The 17373-nt window shown below is 70.8% G+C and overlaps 3 protein-coding genes across 3 annotated transcripts; 1 reads left to right on the forward strand and 2 right to left on the reverse strand.

Moving 5' to 3' along the window:
• Nucleotides 1–3401: 3401 nt before the first annotated feature.
• Nucleotides 3402–4484, reverse strand: AURANDRAFT_64310 (hypothetical protein; the record flags this gene model as incomplete). Its single annotated transcript, XM_009038779.1, has 1 exon — nucleotides 3402–4484. The coding sequence occupies one exon, from the start codon at nucleotides 4482–4484 to the stop codon at nucleotides 3402–3404; it is 1083 nt and encodes a 360-aa protein (XP_009037027.1).
• A 2284-nt stretch (nucleotides 4485–6768) lies between these two features.
• On the reverse strand, nucleotides 6769–9448 carry AURANDRAFT_64311 (hypothetical protein; the record flags this gene model as incomplete). Its single annotated transcript, XM_009038778.1, has 2 exons — nucleotides 6769–8004; nucleotides 8255–9448. 2 exons carry the CDS (start codon nucleotides 9446–9448, stop codon nucleotides 6769–6771), a joined length of 2430 nt encoding a protein of 809 aa, XP_009037026.1.
• Nucleotides 9449–12909: 3461 nt separating this feature from the next.
• Nucleotides 12910–15428, forward strand: AURANDRAFT_71667 (hypothetical protein; the record flags this gene model as incomplete). The annotated part of the gene is made up of 2 exons (XM_009038761.1): nucleotides 12910–14319; nucleotides 14519–15428. Coding segments are annotated over 2 exons (2318 nt in total), but the record flags the coding sequence as incomplete, so codon positions are not given.
• Between the last annotated feature and the right edge of the window lie 1945 nt (nucleotides 15429–17373).

The raw sequence follows: 17373 nt of genomic DNA on the forward strand, positions 1-17373 counted from the left end.
TGGTCCGCGAGTGCGGCGACGCGCGCGACGCGGGCCTCGCGGCCTACGACGCCGCCATGGCGTCCGACGACGCCGTGCGCAGCGCCGAGAAGCTCCACCGCGCCCCGCGGCGGCGCTCAAGGCCGCGACGTCGACGTTCAAGGCGCGCGCGGGCGGCGACCAGGCCGCGGGGTACCGGGAGGAGATGGAGGACGAGATCCTCGTGCGCTTCGGCGCGCTCGCCGAGGCGAACGAGGCGCGGTCCAAGGCCTTCTGCGAGGCGAAGCTCGCGGAGCTCCACGGGTCCATCGTCGCGCCGAAGATGGACGGCAACGGCGACCAGGCGCTCCTCTACAGCGACGTCGCGTCGCTCAAGTTCGACGTCGCCACGGTCGCGTCCAAGTACGGCGCCCAGGCGTCCGGCCCGGCGCGCGACGGCGTGCTCGCGGCCTACGCGCTCGGCGACGCCATGGACGCGACGACGTGGCTCTTCGAGCGCGTCGACGACGCGCACGAGGCCAAGCTCCAGGCCGTGGAGTCGCAGCTCTCCGAGGCCGCGGGCGAGCTCGCCAAGGTCGAGGCGCGGGAGAAGGTCATCCAGGACACGCTCGAGCAGCAGCAGCGCGAGCTCATCGCCGTGTCGACGGCGAAGATGCAGGTCGAGGCGCAGGTGAAGGCGACCGAGGCGCGCGTCACGTCGCTGCTCACGGAGCTCCAGCGGTCGAACCGGAAGAAGGAGGAGCTCGAGCAGGATCTCGAGGACACGAAGGACGCCCTCGAGGCGGAGCAGACCTGGCAGGCCCAGCTCCACTCGCGCCTCGAGGACATGGAGACGAAGAGCTCGCACAAGGAGTCGAAGCTCGACGAGCTCGGCAAGCTGCTGGAAACGCACCAGGAGGACGCCGCGTCCAAGGGCGAGGCCCTCGAGGAGCAGCGCCAGCGCGAGAAGGACCTCAGCGCCCAGATCGGCGCCTGGGAGACGAAGCACGCGGCCATCGCCAAGGCGCACGAGTCCGCCAAGGACGAGGCCGCGAAGCTCGCGCGCGACCACGAGCTCCTCGCCGGGGAGCACGCCCAGGAGAAGGCCAAGGGCCGCGAGCTCGCGGAGAAGAAGGACGCCCTCAACGCGGACCTGGCGACCATGCGCGAGAAGGCCGCGGTCCTCGAGGCGCGGCTCGCGGAGACGACGTCGGAAGCGGGCGCGTCCGCGCGCGAGCTCGAGCAGCACGTCGAGGACAAGTCCAAGGCTTTGGCGGCGTCGGTGGAGCGCCACGAGCAGACCATCGCCGAGCTCGCGGAGACGACGGAGGGCCTTTTAGCGAAGGAGCAGGAGCTCGAGGAGAAGCACGCGAAGCTCGAGTCGACGCAGGCGGAGCTCGACGGCGCGAACGCGACGCATGCGGAGCTGTTGCGCGCCCACGCGGCCCTGGGCACGGAGCACAAGGGCTTCCAGCAGAAGATGAACCAGCGCATCACCTACCTCAAGTCGCAGCTCGACGAGCACCAGTCGACGACGTCGTCGACGTCGTCGGAGCTCCAGCGCAAGGCCGTGCGCGAGTCGGAGCTCGAGAAGCGCCTCGAGGTCGAGATCGGCCTGCGGGCGACGATGCAGTCGGAGAAGGACGCGCTCGTGTTTGATTTGCAGAAGAAGCTCGCGGAGGCGACGACGCGGCTCCGGCAGACGGAGACGAAGAACGCGTCGTTGAAGTCGTCCTTGGAGTCGTCGGCGTCGGAGCTCAACGCCATCGCCGCCCAGCGCGCCGTGCTTTTGGACGAGAAGGAGAAGATGCAGGCGCTCTGGGAGAAGTCGCTCACGGACCACTTCAACAATTTACACAGCACGCAGTCGGCGCTCGACGACCACAAGAAGCAGGCCGCGGTCGGCGGCGCGGCCGCGGGCAAGAAGATGGAGGACATGGAGAACCAGCTCGACGAGTACCGCAAGCTCGTGGAGCAGGTGCAGACGAAGAAGGAGGGCCTCCTGCGGAAGCGGACGCGGTCCCGCCTCGTGAAGCAGACGTGGCACGTCAAGCTCTTCAAGCTCGTCGGCAACGCGCTGCTCCACCGCGACACGGACAACAGCGCGTCCGGCGAGAAGAGCCACGAGCTCGACGCCGACACGACCGTCGAGCCCATCACGGAGGCCAACGGCGGCGGCGGCCGCGTCATGCGCAACTCGTTCAAGGTCTCGAACGGCCGCGACGACGACCTCATGCTCGCGGCCATCGACCGCGTCGACATGGCCGAGTGGATCGACGCCATCCAGCAGACCATCGACGACATGGCCAGCACCGCGAAGAAGACGGCCTCCCAGAAGGCCGCCTTCGACGAGCAGGGCGACGACGCGTAGTCCGCCGCGCCGGGCGCCCCTCTTTGTCCCGTTTACAAAACGACCCCGCCTCTCTATTTTAGGGCCCGGGGGAGTTACTTGCCGCAACAGGCCTTGTACTTCCGGCCGGAGCCGCACGGACACGGGTCGTTGCGGCGCGCCGGGGGCTTCTGGCGAAGCGGCGGAAGGTCCGCGGCCTTGTTGGGGTCGGGTCCGGCTGCCAGGCGGCAGGCGCCACCGATGCACTGGCGGCACCAGTTACATGTGGGTCGGAGCGCGACAATATCCGTCATGAGCACTATCGCCTCACCGCGCGAGACTTCGTAGTCGGCGAGCGTCCCGACCCCTGGTCCGAAGAAGCCTTCGCCCATCTTCATCTCTTGGACACGATCTGTGCCTGGCACGCGAGCCATGAGCTTCTGATCATCAAGAGACAGATTGAATTTTCGCCGGATCTTCTTCTTCACGTCGTCGACCGTGTCATCGCGGCGCACGACGAGCGGGAAATACACAACCGCCCTATCTCGAGGGCACGTCCACGAGACGGGGGCGATCCAGGTCGACTGACCGCGGTACCGCCGCGCGACGCCGTGTTTCCCGCAAAGTAGCTTGTGCGTCGGCCAGTCGAGTTTCTGGCACGCTCGAGAACAGTAAAACGCCGCGTGGCAGCACTCGCACATTTTCGTCGCGACGGCCAGTTCTTTTATTGCTCGATCCTCTTGTGAATAAGCGCAGCCTCGTTCGCAGACCCGAGCGTTCAATTCCTTCAGAGTTGCGAGCTCATCGAAATCTTCCGGTAGTTGTAAGTCCTTCATATGAAGAATTGGTGATTCAAAGTGCTCTTGTTCGGGATCGCTACTTGGGAAACGGCGAAACATGCCTTCATTGAAACGACCCTGGAACATCTGAACGAGTTTATGCGGGGCGGCGTGACGCGCGTGAACCGCACGCCGGCGCTTGTGCTTACTGCCACAAACGGCAAGGCGACCGACTCGAGCAAGCGACCCGATGCCTGCGCAGCTGCGCACGACCCTCGCCTCGGAGGCTCCTCGATAGGCCTCTCGATCGAGTCGGGAGCGTCCGCCAGACATGGTTATGGCGGCCGGTTCCGGTCGTTGCGGCTCCAGACCCGGGGGCGCCGCTTCGCGAGGCGCTCGCCCGTCGTGAGGTTGACGACGGCCGCGCAGCCGTCCCGCGCGCACGCGAGCGGCGCGGCCGCGTCCGCGCGCGGCATGGAGCAGCCGCAGGCCCGCGACCGGAGCCCCGCGTCGGTCTCCGGCGGGAAGGAGAGGCTGCAGGTCTGGCAGGCCCTGCCGGCGACCATGCGGCTCAGGCGGCCCTCGACCGCGAGCGGCCGCCAGTCGAGCTTTCCCCGGAACAAGCCCCACGTGTAGAAGCCCTCGGGCGTGCCCTTGGCCACGGACTTGTCGAGGGGCACGACCTGCCGGTGCACGGGGTGGCGCACGTCGCTCGAGAACCAGGCTTTGCGGTCCTCGTCGACCATGGCCACGAAGTACGCGGGCGCCGCGGCGACGACGGCGACCTGGTCGTCGACGGAGACCCGCAGGACCCCAAAGGGCGTCCGCGCGTTCACGTTGATCGTCGCGCGGCAGGGGTCCCACCAGCCCGTCGACAGGTGCGCCGCCGTCAGCCGCCAGCCGCCGAGGGCCGCCCAGGGGCCGCACGTCGTCGCGGCGGTAAAGATGCGGCCGTAGACCGCGCGGTCGCCGTCGAAGGGCCAGCCGCCCCGGAACAGCGGCGCGAAATAGACAAAGTCGGGCCGCAGCTGCGCGTACCAGTCGGCGCCCGGCCCGGGCCCGCGGACGTAGCAGTCGCGGCGATGGTAGAATTGCGCCTGCTGGTACTTGTCTCTGCCGACGGGTTCCGCGCCGAAGACGTCGACGCGCCGGAGCGTCGCGTTGTGCGCCAGCGCCGCGGCGACGCCGGCGCGCCAGGCCGCGTCCGTGCCCGACGTGCAGAGGAAGACGTCGAGCGCCGCCACGCTGGCCATGGGCAGGAAAACGTGCGCGGCGACGCTGGACCAGGCGCGCTCGTCGCAGACGTGCGCGTCGTCGTCGCAGTGGCCCGTGACCAACGCCGCGATGCGCAGCGACGCGCTCGCGCAGCCGGCGAGCAGCGACGCGGCTAGGACGAGGCAGACCCGGCCTCGAGCCATCGTGTCACAGCGTCAAGAGTTCGTCAAGGTCAGCCTGAGACTCGCTGTGCCGATCGATGTGCTCTCCGTAAGGCAGGGTCGTGCAGGGTCGTCATGGCCGGCTCTTCGCTACCGCCAAACGCGATGAACATGATCAAAGGCTTCGTGGGCGACGCACCTGCACCCGCGCCGCCGCCGCCGGCGACGTCGCTGCCGCCCAAAGCCATGGACATGATCAAAGGCTTTTTGCCGCCCGCCGCGCCGGCGCCGGCGCCGGCGCCGGCGCCGAAGACGTCGCGGAACGTGCTGCGGCACCGGCAGGCCCGAGCGCAACCGCCGTCGCCGCCGCCCGACGCGGCGGCGCTGCTCGCGGCCTTCGCCGCGGAGCCGGCGCCCGCCGCGCCGCCGCCGCCGCGCGACGGCCTGCCCGAGGTCGAGCCCCTCGGCGCCGCGGCGGTCTTCGCGCTGCTGCGGCCCGACGGCCCGCGGCACGCGGTGCTGGACGGCTTCCTCGGCGGCGCGCGCGCGACGCGCGCGGCCGCGGCCGCGGCGAGGCTCCGGGACGGCGGCGCGCTCGCGGCCGCGCGCGTCGGCCAGGGCGCCGCGCGGCGGAGCGACGGCGGCGCGCGGAGCGACGACATCACGTTCTTCGAGGACCTCGAGCCCGGCGCCGACGCGGACCTCGCGGCCGTGTGCCGAGAGCTGCGGAAGCTCCGATCGTCGCTGGCGCGCGGCGGCTGCTGGGAGGCCCGGGCCGCCGGCGTCCTCGACCTCGACGCGACGCGCACGTCCACGCAGATCGCGGCCTACGCCGTCGACGGCCGCTACGCGCGCCACGCCGACGCGCCGCCGGACGACCGCGCGCGCGCGCGCGGCGCGACGACGACGCGCCGCGTGACGTGCGTCTACTACCTCAACGAGCGCTGGACGCCGGCCGACGGCGGCGCGCTGCGCATCCACGCCGGCGACTGGACGGGCGACGGCGCGGGGTTCGTCGACATCCTGCCGAAGCTCGACCGCCTCGTGCTCTTCCGGAGCGACGTCGACCACGAGGTCCTGCCCTGTTTCCGGCCGCGCCTCGCGCTGACGCAGTGGTGGTACGGCGCGCTGGACCCGGCGCCGCGCGCGCCGCCGCGCCTGTCCGTCGCGCCGCCCCTGGTGACGACGTCGCCGAGCGGCGGCGAGCGCATCTTCGTGTCCGTCGCGAGCTATCGCGACCCGGAGACGGAGAAGACGCTCGCGCACCTCTTCGCCACGGCCGAGGACCCGCGGCGCGTCCGCGTCGCGCTCGTCTCCCAGTACGACGCCCTCGCCGGCGCCGACGACGCCTTCCTCGGCCCGCTCTACAACGGCGACTTCGAGAAGCTGGTCACGCGGGTGCGCGTCGACTTTCGGGACGCGGCGGGGCCCTGCCCGGCGCGCGCGGTCGCGCAGGCGCACCACCGGGGCGAGCCCTACGTGCTGCAGATCGACTCCCACATGCGCTTCCGCTTCCACTGGGACAGCTACCTCGTCGAGACGCTGCAATCGCTGAAGAGCGACAAGGCGATCCTCACGGCGTACCCCGTCGGCTACGAGGTGAGCCCGGCGGAGGCGCTCCCGGCGGAGACGCGGCCGACGCTCCTCTGCCCCGCGAGCTTCGGGCCCGACGGCATGCTCCGCATCGCGGGGCGTCTGTTGCGCGCGGCGCCGGCGGCGCCCGTGCCGTCGCCGCTCTGGTGCGCGGGCTTCGCCTTCTCCACGGCCGCGGCGCTGCGCGACGCGCCCTACGACGGGTCGCTCCGCCACCTCTTCTTCGGCGAGGAGCTGCTCATGGCCGCGAGGCTCTGGACGCGCGGCTTCGACTTTTTCGCGCCTCCGCAGAACGTCGTCTACCACCTCTGGTCGCGCGCGGGGCGCCGCACGGTCGACGACGACGCGGCGTCGGCGCCGCGGGCGGCGGACCGCGCGGCGGCGCTCGCGCGGGTCGAGGCCGCGCTCGACGGGACGGACGCGGCGGGCCTCGGGTCGTCGCGGCCGCTCGCGGCCTTTTTCCGACGGGTCGGCGTCGACTTCGCGGGGAAGCGCCTGCTCCCGGGCGCCGAACACGGCGGCCTGCCGCCGGCGAGCTTCGCCGTCGGCGCCAAGGTCGTCGAGGACCTCGCCGCGCTCGCCGCGCCGCGGGCGGAGGCGGAGGCGCCCGCGGACCACGACGTCCCCGACCTCGGCGACGAGGACGAGGACCCCGACGCGCTCGCCGCGCTCGTCGACGTCGACTAAGTTCAGCTGGGAGGTTTACTCAAAACCCGGGGGGAGGGGGCCGCGCTCACGAGTAGGACCGGAGGCCCGAGCCCGCGTGGGAGCCGCCGATCTCGGACACGTTCGAGTCGCCGCCGGCGAAGCGGCCGACCATGTCCTTGGCAGAGGAGAAGATGCCCATGGCCGCGGCGCCCGCGCGCGCGCCGAGGCCCTCGTCGTCGTCGCCGCCGCCGACGTTGTTGTCGAAGGCCGGGTTGCCGAAGCCGCGGTACTTGCCCGGGTTGTCGAACTTGGACGAGGAGAAGCCGCCGGACCCGCCCGAGGGCCCGTAGCCCGCGGAGGACACGGAGTCGGAGCCGATGCCCTGCCACTTGGAGTTCGTCGAGCCGCCCATGCCGCCGCGGCTGTAGCTCGAGGAGAAGCTTTCCGGGTTCCGCGAGTCCGCGCGCGCCTGGAGCTCGCGCCGCTGGCGCTCCTTGGCCTCCTTCTTCTTCTTCTTCTCCTGCTTCTTCGCCTCCTTCTTCGCCTTCTTCTCCTCCTTGGAGGCCTTCTTCTTCTTCTTCTCGTCGTCGGCGGCCGGCGCCGCGGGGCCCGGCGCGGCCGCGGCCGGCGCGTTCTCCTCGTCGCCGTCGTCGTCGTCCTCCTCCTCCTCGGACGTCTCGTCGTCGTCGCCGCCGCCGAAGAGCGCGAAGGTCGACGCCGCGGGCGCCGCCGCGGGCGTCGCCGCGGGCGCCGGCGCCGCCGGCGCCGCGCCGCCGAAGAGGCCGCCCGCGCCGAAGGGGTCCGGGTTCGAGACGGGCGCCGCGAGGGGCGCCGCGGGCGCGATCGGCGCCGCGGGCGCCGCCGGCGGCGCCGCGCCGAGGCCGAAGGGGTCGCCGCCGAAGACGTCGACGGGCGCGGCGGCCGGCGGCGGCGCCGCGGGCGCGGCCGGCGGCGGCGGCGGCGCGGCGGGCGCCGCCGGCGGCGGCGCGGGCTCGGCCGCGGGCGGCGCGACGGCCTGGGCGAAGAGCGCGCCGAAGGGGTCCTGCGGCTTCGCGGGCGACGGCGCGTGCGTCGACGGGATCGGCGACGGCGGGAACTGCGGCCGCGGCGGCGGCGCGGCCATCATGCGCGGCGCCGCGGCCATGGGCTGCTGCGGCGGCATGGGCTGCGGCCGCCCCGCGGCCTGCGCGCCCGCCGCGTAGGCCATCTGCGCCTGCTGCTGGCGCAGCACGGCGTGGAGCGCCTGGAGCTGCTGCTGCGCCGACGAGAGCTGCTGGCGCAGCTGCGAGTTCTCCGTGCGCAGGCGGATGAGCTCCGACTCCTGCATGCGGTTCTTCTCCTGCTCCAGGGAGAGCGCCGACATGGCGGAGACGGCGCGGCGCGAGATCACGGGACGAGCGAAGCACACGTCGACCTCGATCACTGTTTCGGCAAGGCCATCAAGGCCGCAGCAAGGCCTGCACTGCAGACCTTACCCCGCCGCCGATCGCGACGTCGACCGCTGACGCGCTGTGCGCGCGGACAGGTCCCGCACGACCAGCGATAGACACAAAACACACCAGCTACGTCACGCCGTACTTCGCGAAGGCCCGGTCCTCCGCGGGGAGGTCCGGGTGCCAGAAGTCGAGGATGAGCACGACGCGCGGCGCGGCGCCGGCGTGGACGACCTCGTGCTCGAAGGAGTCGTCGAGGACGAGGGCCTCGCCGGGTACCCAGGACACGGGGGCGCGGTCGCCGACGCGGATGGACGCGCCGCCGCCGTGGCTCACCGCGAGGTGCGCCCGGAGCCGCGCGTTCGAGGGCCCGCAGTGCGGCAGGATCCGCGAGCCCGGGTGCAGGATGGACACCTTGGCGTTGAAGAAGGACGGCCCGCGGCCGTCGTCGGCGTCGCGGATCGCCGCCAGCGTCCGCGGGAAGCGCGCCGCCGCCGCCGCGTCGTCGACGTCGTGCTTGAAGAGCACGATCTCGTCCCAGCGCGCGCGCGCGCCGTCGACGAGCCCCTCGGCCTGGGCCACGACCAACGAGTCGGCCCGGTCCCGCGCGAGCTCGGCGACGAGCTCGGGCAGGAGCGCGGCGAGCACGGCGCCGCCCGCGACCGCGCGCACGGCGGGGAACTCGTCCAAATCGTCCCAAAGTGGCCGCGCCTCGAGGCCCGCGACGAGCGTCGACGGCCGCTGGAGCGCCGACGGCCACAAGTGCAGCACCTCGACGCCGCGCCGCAGCACGCGCGCCGCGCTCGCCCGCTGGCCCGTGGCCGTTAAAGCGCACGCGAGGTGGTCGATGGCCGCGGCGTTGCCGGGCAGGAGCCGCGCGACGGCCGCGTAGTGCGCGACGCGCTCCTCCGGCGCGAGTTTCGCCTTCTCCCGGTTGTAGCGCCGCAGGAACGGCGAGTGCGCGTCCCGCGACGCGATCGCGGCCTCGAGGAACCCGACGAGCTCCGCCGACGCGTTCCCGCGCGGCGCGCCGCGCGCAAAGGACGCGTTACCCGCGCAGCCGGCGAGGTAGGCGTCGGAGATGGCGAGGCGCGCCGAGGCCGCGGCCCAGTCGGCCTGGAGGAGCGGCTGCACGTGCTTCACGAGCTGCCAGACGCAGGCGTCCCGCGGGCCGCAGAAAGACCGGATGATCTCGCAGGGATCGCTGCCGTCGCGCAGCACGAGCGGTTGGGACGTGTCGCCGACGAGCACCTCGACCTCGAGCACGGGATTGTTGGCGCGTGCGAATAATATTAGCGCGACGGCTGTGACGATCAGGCGCTGGGCCGCCATCGCACAGGGCAGCCCCCTTCAAGGACCACGGCAAGCTTGCGGTTGAAGCGCGAAGAAGGCGAGGCATGGGCTCATTTCGGCGCCAGTTTTCAATGGCTAGTTCATCTCGCCTCTGGCTGGCCTGCGCGGCGGCCCTCGCCGCCACCCACGCCTTCATGGCCCCCACAACCCACACCGCAGCACCCCCGCGCCGGGCGGAGCGCACGGTCGTGCAGGGCATCCCCAAGATGTTCCGCTGGCTGACGGACCAGTACCCGTCGATCATGGAGCGCATCAGCGACGGCCTCCCCGCCCAGGGCGAGCGGGGCGCCGTCGTCGACAACCTCTACCTGGACATGAACGGCATCATCCACATGTGCACGCACTCCAACGACGCCGAGCTCGTGGTCATGTCCGAGCGCGAGCAGTTCGTGCGGATCTTCACGTTCACGGACAAGATCTGCAAGATCGTGCGGCCGTCGACCTGCGTCTACCTCGCCGTCGACGGCGTCGCGCCCCGCGCGAAGATGAACCAGCAGCGGTCGCGGCGCTTCCGGAGTTCCTTGGAGCGCGAGGAGCTGATGAAGGAGCTGCTGGCGGCCGGCGAGGACGTGCCGTCGGACGCGGACGCGTTCGACTCCAACTGCATCACGCCGGGCACGGAGTTCATGTACAAGCTCGGCGTCGCCTTCCGCGCCTGGCTCACGCACAAGTGCGCCACGGACCCCTTCTACGGCGGCGACGGCGCGCCCCGGATCTTCTTCTCGGGGCCGGACCTCCCGGGCGAGGGCGAGCACAAGGTCATGGACTACATCCGCGAGTGCCAGGCGGGCGACGAGGCCTGGGCGGGCAAGGACCTGAAGCACTGCTTCTACGGGTTGGACGCGGACCTCATCATGCTGAGTCTCGTGACGCACGAGCCGAACTTCCGGCTGCTCCGCGAGAAGATGTCCGTGCGCCACGCGCGCAAGGGCAAGAAGCCCAAGGACCCCCTGGACTACGGGCGCTACGACTTCGAGCTGCTCGAGGTCGGGCTGCTGCGGGAGATGCTCCAGCTCCAGTTCCGGCCCGACCCGACGGCGGAGCTCGCCGCGAAGTCCTACGACTTGGAGCGCATCGTCGACGACTTCGTCTTCATCTGCATGCTCGTGGGCAACGACTTCCTGCCGAACATGCCCCACCTCGAGATCGTCGACGGGTCGTTGGACCTCATGATGGCGAGCTATAGGGAACTGCTGCCGGTGATGCAGGGCTACGTGACGGACAAGGAGAAGCTCCACCTGCCGCGCCTCGAGCTGTTGCTGCGGAGTCTGGCGGCCTACGAGCCGACCTACTTCGCGCGGCGCGGCGCGCTGGAGAAGGTGCCGGAGTACGAGGACCCGAAATTGTACGCGGACCACTACTACTACGAGAAGTTCGGCCTCATGCCCGGCGACGTGGACGCGCGGAAGCAGCTCGCGGCGGACTACGTGCTGGGCCTCTTCTGGTGCGTCCAGTACTACCACCGGGGCGTCGCGTCCTGGGACTGGTACTACCCGCACCTCTACGCGCCGCTCGCGTCCGACCTCGTCGACCTGCCGGAGCTGCCCCTCGAGTTCCCGACGACGGGCTCGCGGCCCTTCACGCCCCTCATGCAGCTCATGTCCGTGCTCCCGGCGCAGTCGAGCCGCCTCCTGCCGCGGCCCTACGCGGACCTGATGACGGACACCAACTCGCCGCTCGCGGACGCGTACCCGGCGACGTTCGACGTGGACCAGAACGGCAAGGCCGCGCCCTGGGAGGCCGTGGTGTTGATCCCCTTCATCGACGAGGACGCCATGGTCGCCGAGCTCAGCGCCATCGACCACAACGCGGAGCTCACGCCGCGCGAGCGCGCGCGGAACGACGTCGGCGCCGCGTCGCTCTGGACGTCCGCGGACGTGCCCAACGTCAAGGCCACGAAGGAGGGCAAGGCCCAGGCCGCGCGATAGAGGGATCGGGGGCGCTTGTTCATTATATCGACGTTCGCAATATGAGGGCATTTTAAATAGCTCAAGGGTCCCCGCGTAGCACGGCGGCGAGTTCGCTGATGAGGGCCTCAGATTCGCGTATTTTTGCGCGACTCGTGAAGTTCGGCAGTACTCGATCGTCGTTGTGGCCGTGGACGTCCCGGATGCGCAGATGTCTCGCTCGTTTCGCCGCGGGCGCCGCATCGTCCGCCTCGGGCGCCTCGAGGGCCCTCTCGATCTTCGCCAAGAAATCATCAACTTCGACGGTGTAAGAGTCATTCGGGCCGTACAACCGCTGAGAGCGTTCGGACGAGAGGCGCATGAGCGCTGCAGCTTCAGCTAAATCCTCGCGCGGTGCCTCTCCATCGCGAAAGAGACTGAACGCAAGACTGTAGCGCAGTCCAGACGTGACAGCCGAGTCGCGCTCAAGCTCGCGGTCAGCGAGGGGGTACGCATTTTGTAGAAGTTCCCGACATGAGGCGAATAAGCCGCACGCTCGCAGACGGTAAGAGAGTCTGTTGGCCGTTTCGAGCGTAGAAATGTGCGCCGGCCCCTTCAATTCATTGTAGCGGTCGTAGACGTCCTGGCAGACGGAGAGCGCCTCGTCCTTTCGCCAGAGCTTGTGGTAAGCTTCAGACAGGGTCAAAAGTCCTTCGAGCATGAGGGTCTCCCGGTCAGGGAAGTGCTCGGCCAGCGTATCGATGTGCGCCTTGACGACGACAAGGCCCACGTGCATGTTACCGAGCGAGATCTTTGAATCCAGGAGTGGCGTCGTCAATGTTTCCATCGCCCAAAGTCGGCGCCAATCGTCTTCAGGTTCGCTCGCATACGTACGCCAGCTTTCCCAGGCGAGCGCGAGATCGAGGTATCCGCGGTACGATTGATTGCAGTTCGGGCAATATGACCACAAGTTTGAGTGCTTATTGACAGTGTCGTCATTCCGCGCCATCTCCGCCAGGCACGACAGGTGCGCGTGCCCCGACGTGCCGCGGCACCCGCAGTTCCGGACGAGGGGTTCCGACTCGCCGCCGTCGAGACAGATGTAGCACGTCGCGTCTTGCGCCTCCGCCCCGTGTTCGCGCTGGGCGACCAATGCCTCCTCGCGCGCCTCGGTGTCCGCGAAGTGTTGTTCAAGGCCCACGCGAGAGACTTCCGCACAGATAGAGCGGTGACATTTCAGGTCCTCCGATCGGCATTCGGCGCTACAGTAATTCACCGCACACTTCCGGCACTTGACGACCTCGTCGTCATCGTAAAAAAAGGTTAAGCAGCGCGCGCAAGTAGGGGCGATGATGGTTCGCGTCATCGCGTCACGAAAGCACGAGCCGTACGCACTCGCTGCGACCCGTCGAGATCACTTCACGGCTCCGTCGCCCTCACCGTGCGACCGATTTGCAGTGTTGCCCCGACTGGGCAGCCGATGGGCCGAAAGATGGAAGCCTGGCCCGAGGCTGCCTCGTTCATCGAGACGTGGAGACGGCGTCGGCGCTGACGATGCATACGTCGACGCCGCCCCCGACGCCGCCGCCGGGCTCGCCACCACGGTCGCCGGGCGAGCTGCGCTTCCATGTGGGCGAATCGGAGGTCACGACGGCGCACGGCGAGCTGCTCCCGCGCCTCGCCGACGAACCGGCGGCGGGCCGCGACGCGGGCCTCGGACGGAAGCCCGAAATCGCCGCCGACTCGCCGAAGCGCGCCAGGGAGGACATCGAGCACCGCTTCGGCGAGCTCGAGGCCTCGGGCGTCGGGTCCGCGGAGACGAACCGCGAGGTCGCCGAGCGGCTCGAGCGCGAGGCGCGCGCGGAGATGAACCGCGAGATCGCCGAGCAGCTCGAGCGCGAGATCGCCGCGACGCGCTTGAAAGTGAACGCGTCGCCGGCGAGGCACGCGTCGCTCCTGGCGCCGAAGTTGCTTCCGCCGCCGCCGTCGCCGCGCGAGGGCTGGAGGCTCGAGGCCCTGCGCTCGCCGCCGAAGCCCGACGCCATAGACGAGGCAGTCGACGCCTCGACCCGCGACGAGTGGCTCCTGCGCCTGCTCACGTGCGTCGTCGCCGTCGACGGCGCCGGCGACGCCGAGGCCGTCCGCGGCGGCCGCTTCCTGCTCGCGCTCTACACGCTCGACACACTCAGCTGGGCCGTCGCGAAGATGGCGCTCTACGAGGTGCTGGCCTTCGCGCGGCGCGCGCTCGGCGCGAGGGCGCTCGTGCTCGCGTCGCTCGCGATGACGACCGCGGAGGTCGGCTTCGAATTCGCCGCGGCGGCGCTGACGCCCGCGCTCTTCCGGCGGGCGACGGGCCGCGCCATGGACGCGCGGCGCTGCGCGGCCTTCGCGCTCGACTGCTACGGCGCGTCGAGCGCCGCGGCGGTCGTCGTCTACCCGGCCGTCTACTTCGGAGCGGAGCGCGGCTCGAAGCTTTCGTGGCTGGTCGTCGCCGCGGTCGCGCAGAATATCCAGTACAGCTTCTTGAACCAGGTCGGCGACCAGGCTTGCGGGCTGAGCCGCCCCCACTGGCACCGGACCTTCGCGTCCGTCGCGACGCGCTGGCCGCCGTGGCGCGCGGCGCCGCCCGGGGGCACGCCGCCGGAGCGCCTCGCGGTGCTCCTCACGCTCGCGCGCGTCGTGCTGAGCGCGGCGCTGGCGGCGCTCTACGTGGCCGCGCGCGCGTCCTACGCCGCCGCGCGGCACGCGCTCGTCGTCGGCATCTCCGCGTCCGTCGTCGCGTGCGTCGTCGTCCTCCGGCGCTCGGGCCCGGGCCCCGCGGTGCCCGCCGCGGCCGTCGGCGAAGACGGCGGGTTCGCGCCGAGCCTCGCCCGCCTCGACGGCCTCGACCGGCGGCTCGTGGTCTTTTCCGTCGTCGTCTTCGACCTCCCGGACCAGGCCTTCAACGCGATCGTCGCGCTCTGCGTGGAAATCAAATCTTCAACCCGACTTCAATGTGAGCGTAATTGAGCGATTTGTGCCGGTTTCTTCAACCGTGCTTCGAGAGCTCGACGAGAGCAATCGGTTCGTCCAAAAATCAGCCAAATCGACTTCGATTTGACCGAGCTAGAGAATTTCAAAGTTTGGTCGGGACGTCCCAAACCAGTGGTTGATTTCCACACAGGTCGCGCTCCTCGTGCTGCGGCTGTCGCCCCTCGCGAGCGGCGCGGCCCTCGTCTTCGGTACGCTGGCGGCCGTGGCCTACCTGCACGCAAAACTGCGGCGGACGGCGCGGCCCGCGGGGGGCTACGGCGGCTGGCTCGCGCTCGTCGCCGCGTCCGCGCTCTCGCTCCTCGGCGCCGCGGCGCTCGTCGCCGCCGCGCGCGACCGCGCGCTCTACCTCGCCGTGCCGCCCCTCGTCGTCTACGCGGCGTCGCAGCAGGCGCTCTTCGCCAAGTTCACGGCGTTCCTCTTCGTCCACGACAACGAGCGGTCGTCGCTCGTGAACTTTTACGCGAACGCGGGCTACGCGGCCGTCGCGGGGCCGCTGCTCGCCGTGAACTGGGCGCTCGCGGCGTCGGCGGCGTCGCTGCGCGCGGCGCTGGCGACGCTGCTGCTCGTCGCCGTCGGCGGCTACGCGCTCGCCGCGGCCGGCGTGTGCGGCAGCGCGACGCTCCGCCGCGGCGTCGACGGCGCGCTCGCGGGCTTCAGGCCCCGGCAGGGCGCGCCGCCGCCGCCGCCGCCGGCGACGCCGCGCGAGCCGCCGGAGGCCGCCTTCTCGTCGCGCGACGAGGCCGCGGCCGACTCGGACGTCACGACGCTGAAGATCAACTACATCGACGAGGCCGACGACGACGACGAGGCGGGCCTGCCGCCCTTCCCGGGCTCGGCCGTCGAGGAGGAGGAGGCGCGCCTCGTCGCGACGACGCGCCACGGGTCGTCGTGGATGCTCGACGTCGAGCACGTCGTCGCGGACCTCGACGACCCGGGCGACGACTACGCCGACCTCCAGATCCAGGGCGTCTCCTACGACGACGTCGCCACCTGCTCGACGCACGTCTGCGGGCTCTACTGTTAGTAACGTGCTGTGCTTTTTAGGGGGTCAAGCCACCGCCGCGTCCCCGAGCTCGACGTCGCGGGGCGGCGCCGGCGCCGGCGTCCGCGAGAGCGCCCTCGAAAGCCGCCCTTGCTTCTCCGCGTAACCTTTTTTTCTCGTCAGGCGCCAGACGACGAGCGCCCGCGGCAGTGGCAGGACGAAGCATACACAACACGCGGCCCAGAGGTAAGGCATAATTTCGGCGCGCGTCGCCTTGCCGACGCCGATGTCGGAGCCGTGGTCGACGATGAGCGCCCCGACCATAAGGATAGCGAAGAGCAAAAAATAGAGGATGCTTGCGTCCCTGTCGTCCTCCGTGGGCCGATAGTCGCTCGGGATGCGCCAGAGCCGGTGCTCGCCGACCGTGACAGTCTCTTGGAAGAACAAGAAGATGAAATAGACGACGAGCAATGGCAGGAGGAAGAACGCGCACCCTTCGCAATCCTCGCAGTCCTGGGAATCGCAGCAGTACGCCGGCGCCTCGTTCTCGTCCTTGCGCTCATCGGCGTCCGTCTCGTCCACGGCCGTCTCGGACATCGTCTCGAGGTCTGGGCAGCCCTCGAGTTGTTTGAGTTCAAGTGCCTTTTTTTTTGTATTTGGTTACCCGCCGCGATGTGATGAGTTCCAGCGTCGCGATGACGATGAGATAACACGCCATGGACGTGCAGCAGCCCGCGCTCGAAGACGGGCTGGCGGCGGCGGCCGTCCGGAAGCAGCAGACCGACGTGCGGCCGCAACTCGCCGAGGCGACGTGGCTCGCGGCTTTGCTGCATCCGACCAAGAACCCGCGCCGCGACCTCTTCGGCCGCATGCGCTGGTTCAAGTGCTTCAAGGGCCCGGACCACGAGTGGGTCGACGAGCCCGTCGCCGTGCTGCGGCGCGGCCCGGCGCGGGCCTGCCCCTGCTGCGCCGGGCTCCAGGTCTCGCGGACGAACTGCGTGGCGACGCTCTGCCCCGAGGTCGCGCGGGAGTGGCGCCTCGCGAAGAGGAACGGGCCCGCCGTGCCCGGCCCGGACAAGGTCATGGCGACGTCCCAGGCCGCCGTCTGGCTCCGCTGCCGCAATGCGCCGGCCCACGGCGAGTACCGCGCCGTCGTCGCCGCCGTCGTCCGGACCAAGGGGGGCTGCCCCGAGTGCGCGGGCACGGTCGTCACGAAGCGCAACTCGCTCAAGGCGACGCTCGGCCCCGCGGCGACGACGCTCATCGACGTGTCGCAGGTGCCGCGGCTGAAGCCCGCGCAGATTCTGGGCACCGCGGCCGGGGCCGAGGTCGCGTGCCGCGACCCGACGACGGGCTACGCGTGGCGCGCGACGCCGCGCGCGCTCACGGAGGCCGCGAACCAGACGCCGAAGACGCCCGACGCGCCGCCGGCGGACCCCATGGAGAAGATTTTGGACGCGTTCGTGCCCCGCGCGCTCCGCGCGCGCGCGGCCGGCATGGTCAAGCAGGCGTCGACGCTCGCCTTCCCGAAGGTCGTCGACGGCCTCGTCGACGACGCCGTCGCGGCCCTCGCTCGGACCCTCGTGGACGAGGCGAAGGCGGGGAAGAAGGTCGCCAACGCGCCGCCGCCGCCGCCGAAGAAGTCGCCGCGGACGCCGCGGCGCATCCCGGGCCTCTCCGCGCGGCCGAGGCCGCCGCCGCGGAAAAAGGACCCGGAGGCCGCGGCCATGCGCGCGGCGGCCGTCGCCCGCACGCGCGACGCCAACGCCGCCGCGCGCGCCGCGGACGCCGCGGCCGCGCGCCTCGCCGTCGCCGCGGCGGCCGCCGCGCTCGCCGCGCGCGCGACGCCGCCCGAGCCGCCGCCCGCGGCGCCGAAAGCGCCCAAGCCGCCGCCGCCCGCGGCGCCGCCGCCGAAGAAGAAGAAGTCGAAGGCGTGCGCCCTAATGTGATTACTGGATCCCGAGGAAGATGCGCGACCCCGCGGACAGCTTGCGGGACCGGTC

Source organism: Aureococcus anophagefferens, assembly GCF_000186865.1.
Source record: "Aureococcus anophagefferens unplaced genomic scaffold AURANscaffold_9, whole genome shotgun sequence".
In the NCBI taxonomy this organism is placed as follows: Eukaryota; class Pelagophyceae; order Pelagomonadales; family Pelagomonadaceae; genus Aureococcus; species Aureococcus anophagefferens.